This window comes from Vanellus vanellus (genome assembly GCF_965231255.1).
Source record: "Vanellus vanellus genome assembly, chromosome: 3".
NCBI classification, from domain to species: domain Eukaryota; kingdom Metazoa; phylum Chordata; class Aves; order Charadriiformes; family Charadriidae; genus Vanellus; species Vanellus vanellus.
The window spans coordinates 124,785,819-124,808,240 of NC_138907.1; the positions used below are offsets into that span (position 1 = coordinate 124,785,819).

Sequence of the window (22,422 nt, forward strand, 5' to 3'; positions counted from 1 at the left end):
TGTTTCTTGGGTCTGACTGGGACCAGGATAGAGCTGTCTGGAGAATGGTAATTCCACCTGATGACAGCTTCAATGGGTTTGACTTTTATCTTCTTTCCACGTGTCCTGGTTTGAGGCCTAAACCACGACACCACGCTGGCATGAAAATGAACCTATCAAGTGTTTTAACGGAGTTTGGTTGAAAAGCAAAACCTGGTACTCTTCTGCATTTGACTTACTCTTTAAACCTTTATTTAAGGAAGTGTAAAAGCATAGCTGAAATAGAATTTTTTTAAGCAACTCTACAGAAATTTAGCAGCTCTGGTTTAAATTTGTACCCTTTCTCAGCCATGAAGAAGTCTAGGATAGGCATTTTAAATACAAAGTTGGCAGTCAGCTCTATGCCTGTTCATTCTGACTCACTGTTAACATACCACTAAAAATCCACTTTAATTTCACTGAAAATTATTTTATTTTTCCAGAAGCTGTAAACTCAGAAATGGAAACCATTTCTCCTTTAAACTCAGAGACACTGGTTGCTTGTTAACTTCTTACTCTTTTTAGGCCTACTGGAAGTCATGTTTAAAAAAATCCAAATAATGGAGTTGATTTTGAGTATAATCTTCAATTTTTGCATGTAAAATTGGTTACCGCTGCAAAGGTTTTTGTTCATTAATGTCAGCAAACAAATTCCCTGGGAGCAGTGCATGTATTTTACTAGTACGTGAATCCAATTAGGTCAGATAAACACACAACAAAGTATTTGCTTGTGGAAACAAAAGCTATATTTCTGGTAAAAAATCCAATGATCGAAGGGGAGGTAATAAACTCTGAAAAGGTGGAGAATAGAGCATGAAATAGAGGTCAGTGCATGTGATTCCTTATGCCTCACGCTGCCCCTGACACGGGACCACTGCTCCCATGGAAGTTCCCATCTTCCTTGGCTTGGCCAGGTCTGTGCAGAGCGGACTCAGTATTGCTGGAGATGGGATTCATCTCATCAGCCCTATCTTAGTTGTATCTGTCCTCTCATTTATCATTCTAGTCAACAGGGAAAAATCAGCACTTCTGGGTGTTTAACAATTAAATTCAATCAAATTAATCATTAAGCATTTGATTAGGTTGGTCAGAAAAGCTGTGGAATCTCCATGGTTGGAAATACTCAAGACTAGGCTTGAAAAGTCCATGAACAACCTTATCAAAGGCCATGCTTTCAACTGAAGGTGATCTCCTGAGTTCCCTTCTAACCTGGACTTTTCTATAATTCCTCTGATCCACTATTTTAGTATGGGATGATATATGATTCAAGTGCTAGTGTGTCTCCATTGACTTGAAAGTGTTAGGTCAAATGTCAATATTGACATTTAATCAGATTAATTCCACTGCACACATTCTCAAAGGGAAGTGTTACAGGTTTGACATCCCTCCTAACAGCTCACCTGGAGCATCAGCTTGGTTTCCAAAGAGCCAGGGTCCAATGCCACTTCTTATGATGCCAATCAAATACGCAATTCATGAAAAAAAAAAAAATTAAAAAAACACATAACACTAACCCCAAAACTATACTGGACCACATCTCTCAGTCACTCATGCAGATGTGCTTCAACATACACTTCTAGTAGCTGACCTATTTCTACCTTCTACGATAAGATGAGAGCAAGTCTCATCTGGAAATGCCTATTTTCCACCCGGGAGAGACTAACTTAGGCACAGATGTTCACACTCCAGGCAGCTGTGTTTGATCAGATAAATCCCACACCAAGGTTGTCAGAGCCACAGCATGCAAGCCAGAGTGTTCAGTAAACCCTAAAATAAATTCCTGGGTCCTCTAAGCTAGTGGAGAGGGACAGGTTCTTCCAGAGGTACTTGGCACCCAGCATGGAGTTGGGTTATGGTGTCCAGTCTCTGTAGGGAGGTCTCATTGGCTGCCTCTGTCACAGACTTCTCATAAAGCCTAGTCAAGCCATGTACTCCGTTTACCTTGATCTCCCCACCTATGAAACAGCAACTGTGATCTTCATTGTCATCCCTTTTTATTTTGTCTGGTCAATTTTGACTGCAACCTTTTTGGAAACAGGATTGTTTCTTGTGCTCTGCTTTGGGGTCTGCTCTCCTTTAGAGTAGGGCACTTGTATGGCTACACGCCTAAGCGAATATGCTGAAATGTATGTTATCCCCACAGCTGTCTCCTGGGGTAGAAGGCTTTTCTGCCTTTAGAGACAGAGATGTGAAGCACCAAAGGCTGAATCTCAGCTCTTCATTCTATGATTCTGTGATTCCTACTTTCCACTAATTCCCATGCCTTAAATATCAATGATGAACTGGGCTTACAAAACTTGAGCAGCTGCCCAGCACTCACTGGTGGCAGGGGAGGGGGCTAAACCCAAGTGTCTTGACTAGCATTTTCTCATGAGAGGAATAACCTCCTTATCTTCTGGTTGGCACCATCTAATGACTAAGTATGAGCGGGTCAAATGGGCTGAAATCTGTAACTGAGATTGGGAATGAATGTCTAGAAAAGTGATTTCTTATTGTGTTATTATTTTTTTTAAGAGTTGAAAAAAATTGGTAAGCATAAGAATAATAAAAATAATAATCCTAAAAATTAATTGACACGTTTTGTTTGCCCACAGGGGAAGCGTTACATTTGGCCAGAGATTTCGGCTACACCTGTGAAACAGAGTTCCCTGCCAAGGCGGTAGGAGAGCACATTGCCAGACAGCACATGGAACAGAAAGAGCAGACAGCGAGGAAAAAGATGATCCTAGCGACAAAGTAAGAAGGGAGAGGAAACTGAAAAAGAAATCTGTCTGTCACATCTCCATTTTGGATCTGGAGGTTGGGGGAGGGAGGAGTGGGAGTATGGAGCTGGGATTGCGGTGACTGTTATCACAACAGTACTCACTGACAGCAAGTGAGAGCAATCCTCTTTAGAGTTGCTGTTAGAGGAACCTTATTTACTGCAATGAGGTTTTAGTGGCTACGCTCTTATTGCCTGCGGTTAAGGAGGCACATACATCTTCTCAGGTGCTTTGGTTTAGATGAGAGGAGGGGACGTTATTACACGGTTAGATCTGTAGGGCAGAGCCTGGCTTTGTCTCCTGTTTGCACACGAACAGGAGATCCCAGTTTCTACTGAAGTACTGGGAGATAATTATTGTATATCTGCTGAGGAAGAGCTGGTTTGCAGATGGACAGATCCCCTCTGGATGGAAATTGCAAGAGTTCCTCTGAAGTCAAAGGTGCTGGAACAATGTACACCAGCAGGGGAGCTTTGCTAAAGCCATTAAAGACACACAGAGACCCCCGACTTTGCTCTAAACAAGCCACTCACCTCCCTGGAGCAGTAACGTCACATTAAGATAACATTTCATCTAGGTTAATTAGCCTTGATGAGAGAGGAATTAGCCTTCATGTGCCATGGGAAACAGGAATAAATAGTCTGCATGGAACGACGTAGACCTGCACTAGGTGTGTGGTATGCCTGCACGGGGTACCCTTGAACATCTTCGTACTCTTCCTGCGCTTACCGCAGTACTACACAGTGAAGCTGTAGCAGAGCTGAGGCCAGAAACCCGAGCTCACAAACCACCATCCCAGTGCTGGAAATGCTTGGGAATCATCCAGGCTGGCATATATCCAACAGATAGGAACGACCCTGTAGTAGGGGAGAAGGCTGACCAGCAACAGGATTGTCCTTTGTATCCCAATGTCCTTCTGTTTTGTCTATTTGTGGGGAACAGGATTCCTGGCCTTGGTGTCCCTCTTGTATCCAAAGTTCTTCACCCTGAAGGTGACCCAAAGATGACATGCATTGAAAGATCTCAGGCTTGTGAATCCCGTGAATACAGCCATGATCCTTCCCTGGGGCACTAAGCAGAGCACCATGTGGCTCAGGGGGCACTTGCCATTGTGCAGGTGCTGAGGGACCTCACTCATCATGCTCCTTAGTCCTTTGTAGGTTAAAAGTAATAATATAAGTGGAATACAATCTTATTCTTATCTACATCTACACTTGTTTTAAGGGCCTGAGGGGTTTCAGAGACACGAGAATAAACCAGCTGGCCAGAAGCAGCTTCTCTCCACAAGTGGTGTCTCCCCATTGCTGTAGAACCCATTAACACCCTGCCCCCCAAACTAGAGAAAAGCTGATTGTACTGCTGGGCAGCACAACCTAAACAACAGTGAAGTCTGTAAGTTGCCCCAGATGGAGGATTTACCCCATCTATAAAATGTTACTCAACCATAATGATACAAATCTTCCCCTTTTTCTGGCTCTAGTGAGATATCACTTTACTCCGGGTTGTAATAATCGGTGGGTAACTGTTACGTCCCACCTCCAAAGGCTGTCCCACTGAAGGACACATAAGTGTCTCACTACCCTTTTTCACCACTCCACACCTACTTTCTCACCCTCTACTACTGAGATGGGGAGTTGTGGACATGAGTTACTCCTACCCCCCATGAAGTTTGGGCTTGCAGGCTGTTATCCTCCACTTGTAAGGAACAAAATGTCTTTTTTTTCCCCCCTTCCATCCGTTAAAAGCACCAGCAAATTGATCAGAGAGGTCTGTCGATAATACAAGGACAGGCCACATCCTACAGCAGTCACAGTGCTTGCAAGAGGGACAGATGGGTCAATGTGTGTGCTGCTACTGCCCTCTCCTGCCTGGAAGCAGAACAGTGATTCACAGACCAGCCCCATCCAGGCACTACAGGCCACACAGGTCCATGACATCGTAATACCAGCCATGCTTCCATGTGTCTGATAGGAGGTACTCTAGTCATTTGTCAGGAGCGTCAGTTACTACTTAGGCGTATATAAGCTCTAGGTTTGTCATTTCAGTAATTTCACAACTGCTCTGCCTCATGGGCTTGGGAGTTATGACACCAGAAAAAGTGGTGGATTGTTAACGCTGCCACCAAAAATGACACTGAAATTCCAGGGTGGCAAAGTCAGTCATTGCAAGCTTTGCCTGTGGAAAGAAATAGAGTGCCATTGCCTGTGTGTGTGACCACTGTCCACTCTGGGACAGAGCTAGAAGCCCATAGAAGTGTGCCTTTGGTGGCAGAACTGGTGAGGTCTTCCACTTGTGGGGCGGTCTTGAGGAAAAATAAGGGGAAAGAACAACATTATTTCAACAATTCCTAGTAGATAAATGAAACTCCATTCTGGATTCAAACATCCAACTTCAGTGGCTTGATTCAGTTGCCCAAACACAGGCACCCACTGCCATTTGAGGTGAACTGGGTTATCCAGCTTGGTTACCAGCTGCTGCTCTAGAACCAAACAGGTCTCTTTTTGTTACTGTGTTGTGTCTACCAGTTATTATGGATGTCTTGGGTACTACATATCTACATGTGGGTGACTAAATAGAGCCCTTAATGTCTACGATGCAGAAGTGTCTGATGTCCAGTAGAAGATCCCAGTGTTATCAAGGGCACCTATACCTTTTAGTCAAGCAATCCACCCACCCTGAGTCAAAGCAGTTTAGCTGCCATGCCCAGAACTGTGGCTCATGGGCTAGTAAAGACTAAAGACTGCTACTTTAGATGCCAACAGCCCTCTTTAACATATGGAGGTCACTAAGCTTGAGGTAACACTCTCTTCACTACACTGTTCAGTCCTACCTGGTCTGAGGTTGTTGATCATAGAATCATAGTCATACAGTGAGTGAAATCAGGACTGCTTTCTGGCATGGAATAAATCATATTCGTTGTGTTAAACTACTTGATCTTCCAAAACTAACTCTTGGAAATGGTCCTTCCCATTTGCAAACTCAAAATCTGCCTAGAACAGTACTATTCGATGCAGCAAGATGGTGCCATGGCCTGTTCTAACAATTTGATGATGCAGACAATGAAGAATCAGAGCTTTACCTGACAATTGTCATGGGAAGAAGAGATGATTGGGCTGTGTAGCCAGTACACAGTGCTAAACATAAGTGACAGCAAGGGCAGGATGGGAGTGAAGCAACCTTTGGTTAAGAGCTGAAAGGATAAGAAAGGGGTAAACGATGGGAACAGTCGGTCTCCTACTATTCTCTTTCTCTGCATTCACATCCTTTGAATGAGTAGCTGGTTGCCTGGGCACTCCAGAACAAGATGCTTCAAATTAAAAAAAAAAGACTGAATTGTCGTAATTCTGGCCAAAGAGCGCTGATATTGGTCTGTTGATCCTAGACTCTTCAGAAAGGCTTCAGGATATGTCTGTGAAATCCACATGCACAGGGGAAAAAAAAAAAACAAAACAAAACATAACAAAACATAACATAACAAAAAAAATGGGACATGGTTTTAAAGGGTCTTTAACCATGGGTTAGTTTACCTTGCAGAGGTGTGGGAGACCTTGGATGGCTTTACAACGGGGACAGAACCTCATCAGGTTGCAGCTAGGACAGATGCAGAACTGTTGAAGGCCACGTCAATAATTCCAGTTGATGGAGAAGCACACTGCCCTACGGGAAACATCACTGAGTATTGCAGCACAAGTCCTTCCCCATGAGAAAGGGACAGATACACACATTTACACAGACCAAAACAGAATAGTGTGAATAATGATTTTATTGCGGGGTTGCTTACAGCCAATGCAGAATAATCAACATCAGCTGGTGAAGGAACCAACTAGGGGAAGTGCCCTACTGGACCTACTGTTTGTTAACAGAGAAGGTCTTGTGGAGGATGTAAAGGTTGGAGGTCGCCTTGGGCACAGTGATCACGAAATGATAGAATTTTCAATTCTTGATCACGTAAGGCGGGGAGCCAGCAGAACTGCCACCTTGGATTTCCGAAGGGCAGACTTTAGCCTGTTTAGGAGCATGGTCGAGTGTGTCCCTTGGGAGGCAGTTTTGAAGAGCAAAGGTGCCCCGGAAGGCTGGGCATACTTCAAGCAGGTGCTCTTAAAAGCTCAGGAGAAGGCCATCCCCTTGTCTCGAAAAACGAGCAGACGGGGAAGACGACCAGCCTGGCTAAATAGAGAACTTTGGCTGGACCTCAGGAAAAAAAGAAAAGTTTACATTCTCTGGAAAAGGGGGTTGGCAACTTATGAGGATTATCAAGATATAACAAAGCTATGTAGGGGGAAAATGAGAAGGGCCAAAGCTCAATCAGAACTCAGCTTGGCCACTGCAGTCAAAGACAATAAGAAAAGGTTCTTTGAATATATCAATAGAAAAAGGAAGACTAGGGAAAATGTAGGCCCGCTGGTGAATGAGACAGGTGCCCTAGTGGTGGAGGACGCAGAGAAGGCAGAGTTACTGAATGCCTTCTTTTCTTCGGTCTTCACTGCTAAAGCTGTCCCTCATGAATCCCACCCTCTGAAGGCAAAAGGGGAGGTCTGGAGAGTGGAAGATTTTCCCTCAGTTGAGGAGGACCGGGTCAGAGACCACTTGGCCAAGCTGGACATTCATAAGTCCATGGGCCCTGATGGCATGCATCCGCGAGTGCTGAGAGAGCTGGCGGATGTTATTGCTAGACCACTCTCCATCGTCTTTGAACGGTCATGGAGAACAGGAGAGGTGCCTGAGGACTGGAGGAAGGCCGACATCACTCCAATCTTCAAAAAAGGCAAGAAGGAGGACCCAGGGAACTACAGACCGGTTAGTCTCACCTCTGTCCCTGGGAAGGTATTGGAGCGACTCATTCTGGATGTCATCTCCAATCACGTTGAGGAACAGGAAGTTATTGGAAGTGGTCAACATGGATTTACCAAGGGTAAATCGTGCTTGACCAATCTGATAGCTTTCTATGATGTTATAACTGGTTGGCTGGATGAGGGGAAAGTCGTGGATGTCATCTACCTTGACTTTAGCAAGGCTTTTGACACTGTCTCCCATGACATCCTCATTAGGAAGCTGAGGAAGTATGGGCTAGATGAGGTGACAGTGAGGTGGATTGAGAGTTGGCTGCGGGACAGGACTCAGAGGGTTGTGATCAGCGGCACAGAGTCTAGTTGGAGGCCTGTAACCAGTGGTGTCCCCCAGGGGTCAATACTCGGTCCTATTTTGTTTAATATATTCATTAATGACCTGGATGAGGGGACAGAGTGTATCCTCAGCAAGTTTGCTGATGATACCAAACTGGGTGGGGTGGCTGACACCCCAGAGGGCTGTGCTGCCATCCAGCGTGACCTGGACAGGCTGGAGAGCTGGGCAGAGAAGAACCTAATGAGGTTCAACAAAACCAAGTGCAAGGTCCTGCACCTGGGGAGGAAGAATGCTAGGCACCAGTACAGGTTAGGGGCTTACCTGCTGGGAGATAGCTTGGAGGAGAAGGATCTGGGGGTTGTGGTAGACAGTAAATTATCCATGGCCCAGCAATGTGCCCTTGTCGCCAAAAAGGCCAATGGAATCCTGGGCTGCATAGGGAAGAGTGTGGCCAGTAGGTCGAGGGAGGTCATTCTCCCCCTCTACTCGGCACTGGTGAGGCCACAACTGGAATACTGTGTCCAGTTTTGGGCTCCCCAGTTCAAGAGGGACAGGGAACTGCTGGAGCGAGTCCAGCGAAGGGCAACTAAGATGATTAAGGGCTTGGAGCATCTGCCTTATGAGGAAAGGCTGAGAGAGCTGGGACTCTTTAGCCTGGAGAAGAGAAGGCTGAGGGGAGACCTTATTATGGCGTACAAGTATCTAAAGGGTGGGTTGAAGAAGGATGGAGCCAGGCTCTTTTCATTGGTTCCAAGTGACAGGACGAGGGGCAATGGGCACAAGTTAGAACACAGGAAGTTCCGTTCAAATACACGGAAACAGTTCTTTACGGTTCGGGTGACAGAGCACTGGAACAGGCTGCCCAGGGAGGTTGTGGAGTCCCCTTCCCTGGAGATTTTCAAGACCCGCCTGGATGCAGTCCTGAGTAATGTGCTCTAGGCAATCCTGATTTAGCAGGAGAGTTGGACTAGATGATCTCTTGAGGTCCCTTCCAACTCTGATAATTCTGTGATTCTGTGATTCTGTAACATCTGGCTTATGACACTATGTGCTCAATTTGCTAGTTCTCTGAAAAGCAGCCCTGAGACCCAACACACAGGACCTGTGGAGCATCTCTGTGATATCTGATCTTCGGATGCCTGTCAACTCTGCCACACTTGGACAGACTCATGGGCACACATTTGTTCCACTCTTGTACTCTTCACAAGGCATTTGCTTTGACCACTGCTAGAAATAGGATCATGGACTAGCTGGGCTCTTGTTCTGATCCAGTACAGAATTTTTTGTCTTTTCCTGATCATATACTGGAACATCTGACCATCTATCACGAATCATTAGGTGCCTCCCTTGCAGGAGTGACCAGGACTTTTTTTCTTTTTATTAATCTGTGTCCCATAAGACAGCATAACCTTCTTTCTTGGCTTTCTCAAAGTCACAGTCCAACTCAGCAAATAACTGTCAGCCTCCTCCCTGTCACTACCCCAGGTGATGTTTTATTGGTAGTGGAGGCTCTGAGACACCACTTTGCCTCGAAATCCCCTTGAAAAAAGTAGGTTACTGCCTTTTACAGGTTTTCATGTATAATAAAAAAGTTTTTTCTTTTCTTTCAATCTGCCAACACTCAGTAAAGACTTTTGACATGTGAAGATAGAAGGGAACTTAATTGCACACTTGGTTCTGACACTTCCCTTTGTCAAAATGTAAGAACTTTTAAGATGAACTTTTTCAACAGGTAGAAAGTAGAGGTTGGAAGAAGGAGAGAAGAGCGGTGCTGACAGGGCCGACTGGGGATAGTAGATTGTTTAGAAGCCAAAATGACTGACTGTTTTCAGTTGTTGAAAGGAACTGTTTTTCCTCTAAGGACCTGATTCATTAAAACTGTATGCTGCATTTACATACGTTTCTGCTGAATACCTCTCTTTGCCTGAAAGGCTAAGACGATGCTGTCTTTTTAAGCAGTCAGTGTCTAGGTCCATACAGATGACAAGCATTTACAGAAATCAGGCTTGGATGAAGTCCAGCAGCACAGCAGGAAACAGTTTTCTGCATCTCCTTTCCTCGTAGTCAGAAAAGAGCTGTGGTATCCAAAGTCTATGTCCAAAACTTGCAGAACAACAGTGACATAATGAAGGGTAAAACCAGGTTAGTATGGTTTCCTTGCTTGTAACTGGTCAATGGAGGACCTTCTACAGACCAAGAAGCTGAGTTTATCCAGCTGTTTTCCAGTTCCCAATGGGACATGTCCCTGTCCCAAAGGACAACAGTTACAAGATGATAATGAAGAACTTGAACTTTATCTAGGACGAGGTGTACAAAGAGTCTTGCAACAGAAATCGTGGATCGCAGAGATGCTTTTTACCATTAGAAACTAGGCCTAGGCACAGTAGTTGCACCTATGTTAACAAAGTAAAACATGCACGCACTGAGTCATCAGATCGCAATTGTCTATATTATTAAAACGTTAGTATGGCTCCTTGAGCTCCCCCAAATATCTTCTGGGCATGTTCTGTGAGTTAGCCCACACCAGGGTCCATTCTGAGGAAGCCACCCTGTTTAGGAGGCTAGAAGAGCATAAATATATGGACCTTATCAGATGGTGACAATTTCCATGAGGATGTGAGAATGATCCCTAGCACTGCTCACTTCACTAGGTTTCACTGGTCACTGTGGCTGGTATTAGGTCAATCCAACTGACTGTCAGGCTAGTATCAGGCAAGCAAACTGAGTGTCCTGATCATCTAGTGGGCATCATGTCCTCCTGACCCTACTTTAAATGTCCATTGCTCCAATATACCATTCAATGGAGAATGGTATGCTCCTTGGGAAATGTCCAGAGAGAGAGATCCAGACACCTGTCTTTTTTTTAATTAGCTGTACCATAAAATAACTGGTGTAAGTGGTGTCTCTGTTCATCCGTGGTCCAGATAGTACTCTTCTGAAGACATGCACTAAATGGAGCCAGTTTGGTTTCTTCAAAAAAAAAAAACAAAAAACCCACTGGTAGAACATACCTGGACTAATTTGCAAACTAGTCCTAACCAACAATATTACAAGAATGAAAAAACTTATTTTCAGGTCTGTCTTAGTATTAGATCCTATATAGAGTTATGCTAGGGGATGTTTTTAACCTCCAGGTGCTGAGGCATCCAGATAAGCAGAGGGAAAGACAGCAAGACCATGAAAGAAGTTGTGTTACTATGCCGGTGGGAGATCAGGCAAGACAGAGCCTGAGTTCCCGTTGCAAGGTGCTGGACTGGGGTCCCAGGTCCTACCTGCTGAAAGTGTGTGTTGACCATCATGAAGAAAAAGTGGAGATGATGCGATTTGCCTCACTTGCTTGTCTGTTGTGTAGGCACTGACAGCTAAGTGAGTCACTGAGCTCCTACAGTCACTGGAGAGAAGAGTGACTGTTAGGATGCAAGTCCTCTAGACTGCTATAGACATGTATTTTAGACTGCCTGATACGTGGTAGAAATGTAAAACAATTTAATGAACGTTTCAATAAGAAATTTAAATAGCTACCGCTGGAGTGAATTCTCACAGGGCAGACCTGTGGGAGAGGTCTCAGTTGAGGACCCATCAGTTCTTCTGCCCCAGACTCTACAAAGAAGCAGGGTATGGACATAAGTAGAAATCAGAGCAAAGGTAGCATTTTCCCTTACAACTCCTACTGTTCCATTTGTCTTAAGACTTGGGGGTCAAGAAGGCAAGGCCAAAATGGCCAAGGCTTCTACTTGCAGATAGACCAAGCAAATCTACAAGTAGTAGTGTATTCACACAAAGTCTTCAGGCATGTTCTAATGCTAGTTCATCGTCTTCTTTAACCATAACCCTTGTTTCTAATGTAGGTGAGCTAAGCCAGACTTAACACTGCCAAACTGGGTCAAATTCAAGAGAAAAATCACATTTTAAAGTGTCAATGTTAATATGGTTCCAGAGGGGAATTATTCCTGTTCAAGTGATTGTGTATGTTGCTGGACCTGAGAATTTGGGGCAGGGAGGCAAGAAGGGGATTCATTTGCCTTTAATTTCTTTCACAATGCCTCTGCCAAACATTTCTGTTATGAATGAGATCACTCAAGGTAAGGTGAAGGTGTTATGGGAATCAGCTTTATGGAGAGGATTACACCTGTCTTATTTAAGGATTTTCACATTCCTTTTAGACAAATATGTAAAGAATTCCAAGACCTTCTAAGTCAAGACAGATCACCCCTCGGATCCTCCAGACCGACTCCAATATTAGACCTCGACATCCAGAGACATTTAACACATTTCAGGTATGATTTTGAAAGAGGAAAAATTACCTAAAAACCATAATTTTTATAAAGACTATACATGATGTTATAATGGTATTTGTTCCCTTACCTGGAAGACTATAATGTCCATAATCCCTCTGTTATCTGTGCCTATTAAAAGTGCATGTTTGCCCAGCAGTGTAGTTCAGGCTCGTGGCATTCATCCAGCCTCTAGGACCACAGTCTTACTTTGACTAAGTAATTTTCTACATCTGCTGGCCAAATGTCTCCGTCTGGCCAGAAAGTTGCCTTGCCCTAGATGTGAGCTAAATCACACGCCAACCAATGAAGTGGATGGTCCAGAAATGTAGAAACTCAAGTTCAGAGCCAAAATTACAATATTGATGAACTGAAGTAGCAATAAAAAGAGGAGCAGTTAGGCTGCATCTTTACCAGTAACTAAATAGTTCCAGAGCCTCCTCTATGATACTGAGACCGTTTGACATCATCTTACCATGACCATACTATTAACTCTTTGGCCTTCAAAGCAGACTGGCCTGAAAGCAGACTATCTACTGGAACCCTCCCACTGCAGTCATTCCTGAACAACGTCCTGGAAAGGTCTGGGAGAATGCAAGCTGGCTCAGACCAAAGAGCCAGAGACAGCTAATATATTTAGACTCAGTTCCTGGGCCCACGCCCTAGAAATATTTAATTTACTGGTGTAGATAGCCTAAGAAGCTGTTCTGAAGACAAGGACCCATGGTACATGCATGCCAAGTCCAAACTTCATCAGAATTTTATCCAAGTGATGGATGAAAGTGTATAGACAGTTTGGGATCAGTAAGATTTATTATCCCAGGAGTTGCTGTGAAATTTCACGTTTTTGCTTTAGGCTATGTGCTAGATAAAGTCAAGAGTGAGATGGGAACTTCCAGAGGGCCACTTTGAAATAGTGGGGTCATCTAAGGTGTTTATCAAAGATAAGTGTGAGGAAACATCCTAAAGGTGCTCCTGTCTTTGCTCAGACCACAGAGGGGAATACAGAACTAGCTGAGGCCCCAGATTTTTACATTTTTCTAGCCATTAGCTGATACCTGAAAAAATCACAATGTAAAGAACTGTTTCAAAGAGCTTCTTACAGACCAAACAGTTTTATTAGTCCTATAAAGCCTTAGAATGATGTTGCATACTCTTTAGCCCAGCCAGCTGAGCTACTCTTCATTCAGACAACTTTTGTGCCCCAACATCTTTTATTTATTAAGATTCTGATAGAGCATGAAGCACCTACCAGCGAGGTGGTGGTGTGGTACCTAATGTTTAGTCCCTCAGACTTTGAATGGAATCCAAAATACCCATCATTCTACATCTTCCATCTGTCTGTTCAGGGGGCGGGGAGGGGCAAGGGTAATGCCTGGTCCACAAATGCACACATTCCTCTTTATGCTTACACATACCTGTGTGCATCCTAGGCATATACAAACACATCTAGACAACCCCACTCCTATTCTCATGCAGTGATGTACAGCCGCATACAAGCACCACCTAAGTATATACACTTCCCTGTGTACACGCACACTCCAGAATGTCTAACTGCACATGCACACCGAGGAAGACATACTTATGTATACAGGATACTCATAGGGGGATTTTAATGGGTTACCTAGGCTTGAGGAAAAACAGATATTTCCCCATTAGATGCACACAAAGTAAATGTGATACACGGTAGATAATTCCCAAGGATTCCTGTGTTTAAAGAAGAAATAGCAGTCAGGATATAATGCTGAAGGCTTCAGCTACAAACACTGTCAATTGGTACAGTTCCCATCTTTCTTTCTCTGCTTCACTTCAGTAAGTTGGTGTACAAAGCTTCTGTAGACAGCTCCTGGATCATTCCGTGCTTTCTTTCATGCCTGCTGTAGGCAATAAGTGTTAGACTGAAGATGGGCACCTAGAAGAGCATAGGTCTCGATCCTACACAAATGCTTCCCTGGGCTTAGAATCATAGAATCATAGGGTTGGAAGGGACGTCTGGAGATCATCTAGTCCAACCCTCCTGCCAGAGCAGGGACACCTTAGAGCAGGTTGCACAGGAACGCGTCCAGGCGGGTTTTGAATGTCTCCAGAGATGGAGACTCCCCCCATCTCCCTGGGCAGCCCGTGCCAGTGCTCTGCCACCCTCAAGGTAAAGAAGTTCCTCCTCATGTTTAGGTGGAACTTCCTATACTCAAGTTTGTGCCCGTTACCTCTTGTCCTGTCACTGGACACCACCGAAAAGAGCCTGGCCTCATCCTCCTGGCACCCACCCTTTAAGTATTTATAAGAATTGATCAGGTCCGCCCTCAACTGTCTTTTTTCCAGACTAAAGAGACCCAATTCCCTTAGTCTTTCTTCATAAGAGAGGTGTTCCAGTCCCCTAATCATCTTGGTAGCCCTATGCTGCACCCTCTCCAGCAGTTCCCTGTCCTTCTTGAGCTGGGGAGCCCAGAACTGGACACAATACCCCAGGTGTGGCCTCACCAAGGCAGAGTAGAGGGTGACCTCCCTCGACCTACTGGCCACAGTCTTCTTGATGCACCCCAGGATGCCATTGGCCTTCTTGGTCACAAGTGCACATTGCTGGCTCACGGTCATCCTGTTGTCCACCAGGACTCCCAGGTCTCTTTCTGCAGAGCTGCTCTCCAGCAGGTCAGCCCCCAACCTGTACTGCTGCATGGGGTTATTCCTCCCCAGGTGCAGCACCCTACACTTGCCCTTATTGAATTTCATAAGATTCCTCTCCGCCCAACTCTCCAGCCTGTCCAGGTTTCTCTGTATGGCAGCACAGCCTTCTGGTGTGTCAGCCACCCCTCCCAGCTTTGTATCATCAGCAAACTTGCTGAGGGTGCACTCTATCCCCTCATCCAAGTCTTTGATGAATATATTGAACAGGACTGGACACAGTACTGACCCCTGGGGAACACCACTCGTCCCTAACCTCCAACTGGACTCTGCGCCCCTAACCACAACCCTCTGAGCTCTGTCTTGCAACCAGTTTTCTATCCACCTTACTGTCCATTCATCTAACTCACTCTTCCTAAGCTTCCCTATGAGGATGCTGTGGGAGACCGTGTCGAATGCCTTGCTGAAGTCAAGGTAGACCACATCTACTGCTCTTCCCTCATCTATCCATCCAGTCCCACCGTCATAGAAGGCTATCAGATTAGTCAGGCATGATTTCCCCTTGGTGAATCCATGCTGAGTACTTCTGATAACCTTCTTTTCCTCCACGTGCCTTGAGATGACGCCCAGAACAAGCTGTTCCATCATCTTTCCAGGGATGGAGGTGAGGCTGACCGGCCTGTAGTTCCCCAGGTCCTCCTTCTTGCCCTTTTTGAAGACCGGAGTGACATCATCTTTCCTCCAGTCCTCAGGCACCTCACCTGTTCTCCAGGGCCTTTCAAAGATGGTGGAAAGTGGCCCAGCAATGACCTCTGCCAGCTCCTGCAGCACTCTTGGGTGCATCCCATCAGGGCCCATGGACTTGTGAATATCTAATTGACCTAACTGTCCCTCACTTGATCCTCCTCAATGCAGGGGAAGTCCTCCTCTTTCCCCATTACTTTCTCCAAGGTTTGGGACTCCTGAGGGCTCAGTTGGGTAGTAAAGACCAAAGCAAAGAAGGCATTCAATAACTCCGCCTTCTCCGCATCCTCCGTCACCATGGCTCCTGTCTCATTCAACAGTGGGCCCACAGCTTCTCTGGTCTTCCTTTTGCCTCCAACATACCTGAAGAAGCCCTTCCTGTTGAGCTTGACATCCCTTGCCAGGTTTAGTTCCAAGGCGGCCTTGGCTTTCCTTGTTTCATCCCTGCACGCTCTGGCAGCATTCCTGTAATCTTCCCAAAGGGTTAGGCCATTCTTCCACTGAGTGTAAACTTCCTTCTTCCACTTGAGCTTGTTCAGAAGCTCCCTGCTCAACCAGGCAGGCCTCCTGCGTCCCTTGGCCGATTTCTTGCTCTTCGGCATGTACCGATCCTGAGCTTGGAGGAAGTGGTCTTTGAATACCAACCAGCTTTCTTGAGCCCCTTTGCCTTCCAGAGTCCTAGTCCATGGGATCTCCCCAAGCAGTTTCTTGAAGAGATCAAAGTTAGCCCTCCTGAAGTCTAAGCTTGTGATTTTGCTTCTTGTTGTTTTGTGTGTAGTGCCCATGATCCTGAACTCTATCTTTTCTTGATCGCTACAGCCTAGGGTGCCCCCAACCTTAATGTCCTCCACCAGTCCCTCTGTGTTGGTTAATACTAGGTCCAGGAGTGCTCCTCTCCTTGTTGGCTTCTGCACCACCTGTGTTAAAAAGTTATCACCAATACACTGGAGGAGCCTCCTGGACTGTGCGTGACAGGCCTTGTGGTCTACCCAGCAGATATCTGGGTGATTGAAGTCCCCCATAAGAACCAAGGCCTGAGATTGGGAGGCTATCTTTAGCTGTCTATAGAAAGCCTCGTCAGTTATCTCATCCTGATCAGGTGGTCTGTAATAAACTCCCACAACAGTGTTCCTCATATTTGCCTGGCCCTTAATCCTTACCCATAAGCTTTCAACCCTCTCTACATCCGCCCCCAGTGACATCTCGATGCATTCCAGTTGCTCTCTCACATAGAGTGCAACTCCACCACCACGTCTCGTTGGCCTGTCTTTCCTGAAAAGGACGTAGCCATCCATGACGGTATTCCAGTCATGTGAGCTGTCCCACCACGTCTTAGTAAATGCAATGAGATCGTGGCCTTGCGATTGTGCACAGATCTCCAGCTCCTCCTGCTTATTCCCCATGCTGCGTGCAATGGTGTATAAGCATTTCAGAGCAGGAGTCGTGTGTGTGGTTTGGACCCTTGAGATGTGGTGGGCCTTCTGGCTCTCAGGAGTACTGGCAGACTTTGCCACAAGTGCTGAGCAACTACGCCCTGGCATCTCACCAGCTAGCCCAGGCTTAAATCAGACAGCCTTGGCTGATGTCTGTGCTCAGCAAGTGATGAGTACTGTCAGACCCAGAGACATTCCTTTTCCATCTAGTGTAAAGAAATTGAGGTCAAATCCAGCTTCTGACCAAGACTTCTAATTCTACTCACCTACTTGTAGGTGCTTCCATTTCAGCCAGGTGCATACCTTTTGCTGCAGTCCCTATAGGGATCTCCTCTGTATAGCCCATGAAATCTGCATTACAGTTAAACAGGGCTGATAAAGACATCTACACTACTGTGACTTGAATTTCTTTCGAAACTCCATTGACTGAACAGTCTGGTCTAGATCTCCAGCTGAATGGGAGCTTAGCCAACCAGTACACGCTAGACACTTATATCGTAAACAGCTAAATCTAGTGTAGGCAAAAAAATCATTATTCCCACCCCCTAAATCTGGCAGCCTTCACAGCTAAGGCATCTGAACCACTCCTACCACTGCTTGATTAAATATCACAGAAGGCACTTTAGTCTGTCTCAGATGCCAGAGAAGATGCAAAAATGCAACACACCATTGTTTTCCAGGAGCATAAAGTATTTTCTGAGTCAAGTTTTCATCACAGACTGCTTATGGCTGATCATTTGGTTTCTCTGGCTTTCTCTGAGTGATGATCCTCAGACTGAACCAACCTCCGCCACAGGAAATTTGCACCTGAGCAGTTGGGGATGAAAGAAGAGGAAGAAATTCTTGGCACCTCAAGACACAGAGAAGGTCCTTGTAACCCAAAAGCAACTTGCTCACTGCAGTTTGAGGCATAGCACAGCCTCCTACTGGTCACAAGCACAAATAGCTGCTTGTCATTGTAGATTGGTTGAAAATAAAAAGGTGTTGAAAGCATCCACCTAACACAAAGCACATGCCTAGCACTAGAATTCAAATATTCAAAGTACAGTGTCCTCCACATCCTGATCATAGGTTCCACCTAAGATCAGATTTCCGTAAGAGCAGGTTGTCCTTCTTTAGTACAGTGAAATGAAGGACAGGAAACTGCTGGAGAGGGTCCAGCAAAGGGCTACAAAGGGGAGTGGAGCATCTTTCTTATGAGGAAAGGCTGAGGGACTTGGGGCTTTTTAGTCTAGAGAAAAGAAGACTGATAGGGGTTCTTATCAATACTTATAAATACTTAAGGGGAGGGTGCCAGGGGATGGGAACAGTCTTTTTTCAGTGGTATCAAGTGATAGGAAAAGAGGTAATGGGCCCAAACTTGACCATAGGAAGTTCCGTCTTAACATGAGGAGGAACTTCTCTCCTGTGAGGGTGGCAGAGCAGTGGAACAGGCTGCCCAGAGAGGTTGTGGAGTCTCCCACGCTGGAGACATTCCAAACCCGCCTGGACGCCATCCTGTGCCCCTGCTCTGGCAGGGGGGTTGGACTGGATGATCTCCAGATGTCCCTTCCAACCCTGACCGTTCTGTGAGTCTATGAACACAATTATCATGTATCTATATTTATATATAAAGAGCTTTGCAACTGCATGCTAGAGATGGATTTGACCTTCATACCACTGTCATTGTCAGATACTCTGATGACATCTACAGTAGTCAGAGTCTAAAACTGTCTTAATAAGTGTCTAGTCCTGATTATACACATGAAATTAATGTTATTTATGACCAAAACGCCCAAGAGCTGTTGCTGATCTACAAATAGGTCTTGCAGAGGAGATATAAATCTGAAGCAGTGAGTCCATATAGTCATCACAAAATTTATAAAATGCTTCTTCAATACTGAAATTTTCATCTTCACTTCTATCTGTATTCCAGAAGTATGGGCTTTCTCACAATAAATTCTCTGTCTCTATGCCATGTAAATCTCTAAATTGGGATGGAGCCAAAATATTACATTTGGCAAGGACAAGCCACAGTCTTTCACTGGAATCTCTGACAAGGTTTTGTGAATGTTTCTATCATGGGTATAGGATGTTTTTCCACCATTATCCAGTATGATCTGATTTTTGCTCATGGGAAATCTCATATAGTTTCATACAGATTTAATATAACAAGAAAAGATTCAGAAATCCTGCCTTGTAAACCATAACCAAGGCAGCAAAGAAGACACAAGATGAAAAGTTGGTATTTCATACATACATATATATGCTTATGCTATATGATGTCAGAAAGACGAAGAGATCTTATGACCAGGAAAATTCAGAGTCGTCACACAAATCTCTACTATTAGAATAAATTCTAAGATAATAAAAGACTTTTTGAAGAGCTATAATATCTGATACCTATAGCAGAATCCAACCTCCACTATCTTGGGGTAAAAGGGAGTTTTCTTTAGGAATAAATTGCCCTACAGCTGGTAAGTGTGGAGTTATGTGCTCCAATTGCTCATGATGTTACTTGCTCACCGTTAATAATTAAGACCGGGGTTCACTGACTGGCACAAGTCAGATCGAAGCGGTATTTCCCGTTTCCTCTGTTTTAAATCTTCAAGCTCTCACTTCTCTCTGAAGTTTTTCCACTGAGTCCCAGTTCATCAAGATCTGTAAATATGTGTCCAGCCTGAAGTACAGGATAGTCCCCATGAAGGGACCAGAATTGCTGGGTTTGCTCAAACTCCAAACTCAAAGTTCATACAAAGCTTAAAACAGGGGAAATCTTCAAAGGACCTGCCAGTGAGCCTGAAAACTGCTGAGTTTTGCACAACTTTACCACATACACAAAAACCAGAGGCACTTCTCCACCCCTGGTACAACCATGTTCGTGCAGCTGCTCTGAGATGTCCATCTGACCTGAATACAGAAAACTCAGTGCTGCGGGAAGAATGATTTCCCAATATTGTTTGACCATGAACAGACAATTCATCATCGTGGCAATTATCGTGCCTTGCTTGAGCCAATGTAGTACTAGGTATTCTTTGTCCAAGATGTCTCCCTTTTCAATGCATTTTTGAGTATCTTACTGCAGAGAAGTTATACTGATATTAATAAATAAAAGTAGTGCCAGGGCACAGGCAGGTATTGTCTTCCCATGCTGCTTTTTAGCAAGTTCCCCGGGTTTTTGTTGCCCTGTCTGACTAGCACTGTCCCAAATTACTCCTGGTAACAGTAGCACATATATATTACTGATATATACGTAGCCTGACAATTCAGAGAAGCACCAGCCCTTATTACAGCCCAGTTAGGTGCCTTACCTGTCCTATAAATAATGTACTAAGACTTAGAGAAGCCCAACCTTGTCGGGGCTGGATCATAAGCCACTGACCTCATGGGCTGAGTGTTGAGGCAGCTCAGATTTCTAAGCATATACACAAGTGTAGGTTCAAGAGGTGATATGGTGTAGGGCTACCCAAGCTGTCCTTCAGCTCTTCTTTGATTCCTTCATGATAAATGCAGAGGAGCAAGTGGAATAATCCCATGTGTTCTATCTGGACTGAAAGCCACCACTTAAGCTACCCTGTCCCCAGTTTCTGAAGACAGAATCAGCATTCAGCTACAGGGCAAACAACAAAACCCTGGAATAATCCAGTTCCACTGCTCACTATTGAGATATTTTTGTCCAGATACATCAATGTCTCTTTGTTGTCCCCAAAAGGCTAATTGGTGTAAATGCATTTATGAGTCCACTACAGTAGAGAACAAAGTCAGCACATCAGCACTAGAAAAGAACCCAAAAGTTTCTCTGCCTTTAATGAGAGGAACTTATTTCTCTCACTCTTTGCTTTCCAAATGGAGTTAGCATCAGGAAGGGTGAAGGGGAGGGAGGTAACGAGATTTAGGTAGGCCTTAGTTTCTTCTACAATGCCCTCTATTATTTATAATTAAGAGAATCTTCTCCCCAAAGCCCCAAAAAACCACACAAGACACTTCTGTACGTGTGCATGTGTCTGTGTACGCAAGAAGGAAAAACTGGGTTTTCATTTCTCCTGAAACTAAAACCATTTTCAAACCCCACTGACAGCAGTAAAGCTCAGATTTCATCTTTCCTTATTTTTTTCGGAACACAAAGGTTATATGAATCTCTCTTTAGCATTGTAAGTTGGCTGTTTTTTAATTCAGATCAGGTAAAAGAGACTAGTGTTGTGCTCAGTGAAACTGAGAGACAGCTCTCAATTATCCGAGGTGATGGGAGGGAAAAAAGGAATTAGAATATTTAGAGAAAGCAAAGACATGGATGTAAACAAGACAAAGTCTTTGAGAATAATTCACTTTAGAAAAGCCTGGAAACGGGGAAGCAGGGCAATCATCACCCAGCCTAGGTGAAGACAAGCCTGCCTGGAGACACAAGAGCTCTGAGACGCATACTCAGAGACCATACGGTGCAGGTAGTTGTGATGGGAGATGGTGAAGCCTTGGATAACCCCCAATATCCATAATCCTGCTATTTACTTAGCAAAGCTGAATGGTGACATTGCAGGCCAACAGGTTCTTCTGCTGAATCTGGAACAATGTTAACCAGCAGAATCATTAAGCCTCATCCTTTTCTTGTTAATGGTGTGCAGGTAGATCTTGAGAGTGAAGCAGCATGTCAGTAGCAGAAATGGGTGGGATTAAGTTGTATATCATCCATATCTCTGGTATTTTTGCATTGCTGAGACATTTAGTGCATCCAACTCTCTCCAGAGCAGAGAAACAGGCCAGATGGACCAATCATTTTCAGTTGTAGAAAACTCTGCTGCGAAGAAGTGAAATGCTTCTGTCATACTTCAGAGAAGGAATGGAGACGTGTAGAAATTAAGACCCCCCAAAAGACACATGAAAACTAATCTAATAAACTGTGTGTATGGTCCTGGACACTGGAACACAATCATCTGTAATCACAGAATTATAGAATTGTCTAGGTAGGAAGGGACCTTCAAGATCATCAAGTCCAACCATCAACCTAACACTGCCAAAACAACCACCAAACCATGTCCCTAAGCACCACATCTACCCATCTTTTAAATACCTCCAGGGATGGCAACTCCACATGTTTGGTTGCTGCTGTGGTTCCTTGCATGTATTTGGCCTAGACCAACTCTTTCTGTCCCAAACAATTCCCAGGCACAAGTCAGCCTTATCTCGGTCAAGAGGATGTTCTCAGTTGGAAGCTTAGATTTGGACGCTACTTTGCATGTTAAAATGTTTGAATAATGGAGATGAGGTCAGGCTGTGCTAGATCACTCATGGTCACAGGAGGACCCTGGGTGCTCTTCATTTCCCTAATGCAGGCATAGGTGACCAAAATCATCCCCTAGCTTTAAGAACCTCAGGGTGGTTCACCTGTCTGGTGAATCTATGGATCTAGGGTCATTTTAGGTATAAATTGACATCCTGTCTCACATTCGTCTGCCGTGTCTCCCTCAGTTC

At 44.8% G+C, this 22,422-nt stretch overlaps 1 protein-coding gene across 1 annotated transcript in view; it reads left to right on the forward strand.

Annotated features, from left to right (window-relative positions):
* The window catches only part of TFAP2D (transcription factor AP-2 delta), a gene marked incomplete at both ends in the record, with an annotated part of 56,279 nt that overhangs the window by 24,931 nt on the left and 8,926 nt on the right, over positions 1-22,422 (forward strand). Inside the window, 2 exons of the mRNA XM_082480840.1 lie at positions 2,613-2,754; positions 12,068-12,181. Coding sequence (XP_082336966.1) covers positions 2,613-2,754; positions 12,068-12,181 — 256 coding nt within the window. The remainder of the gene's footprint in view (positions 1-2,612; positions 2,755-12,067; positions 12,182-22,422) is intronic.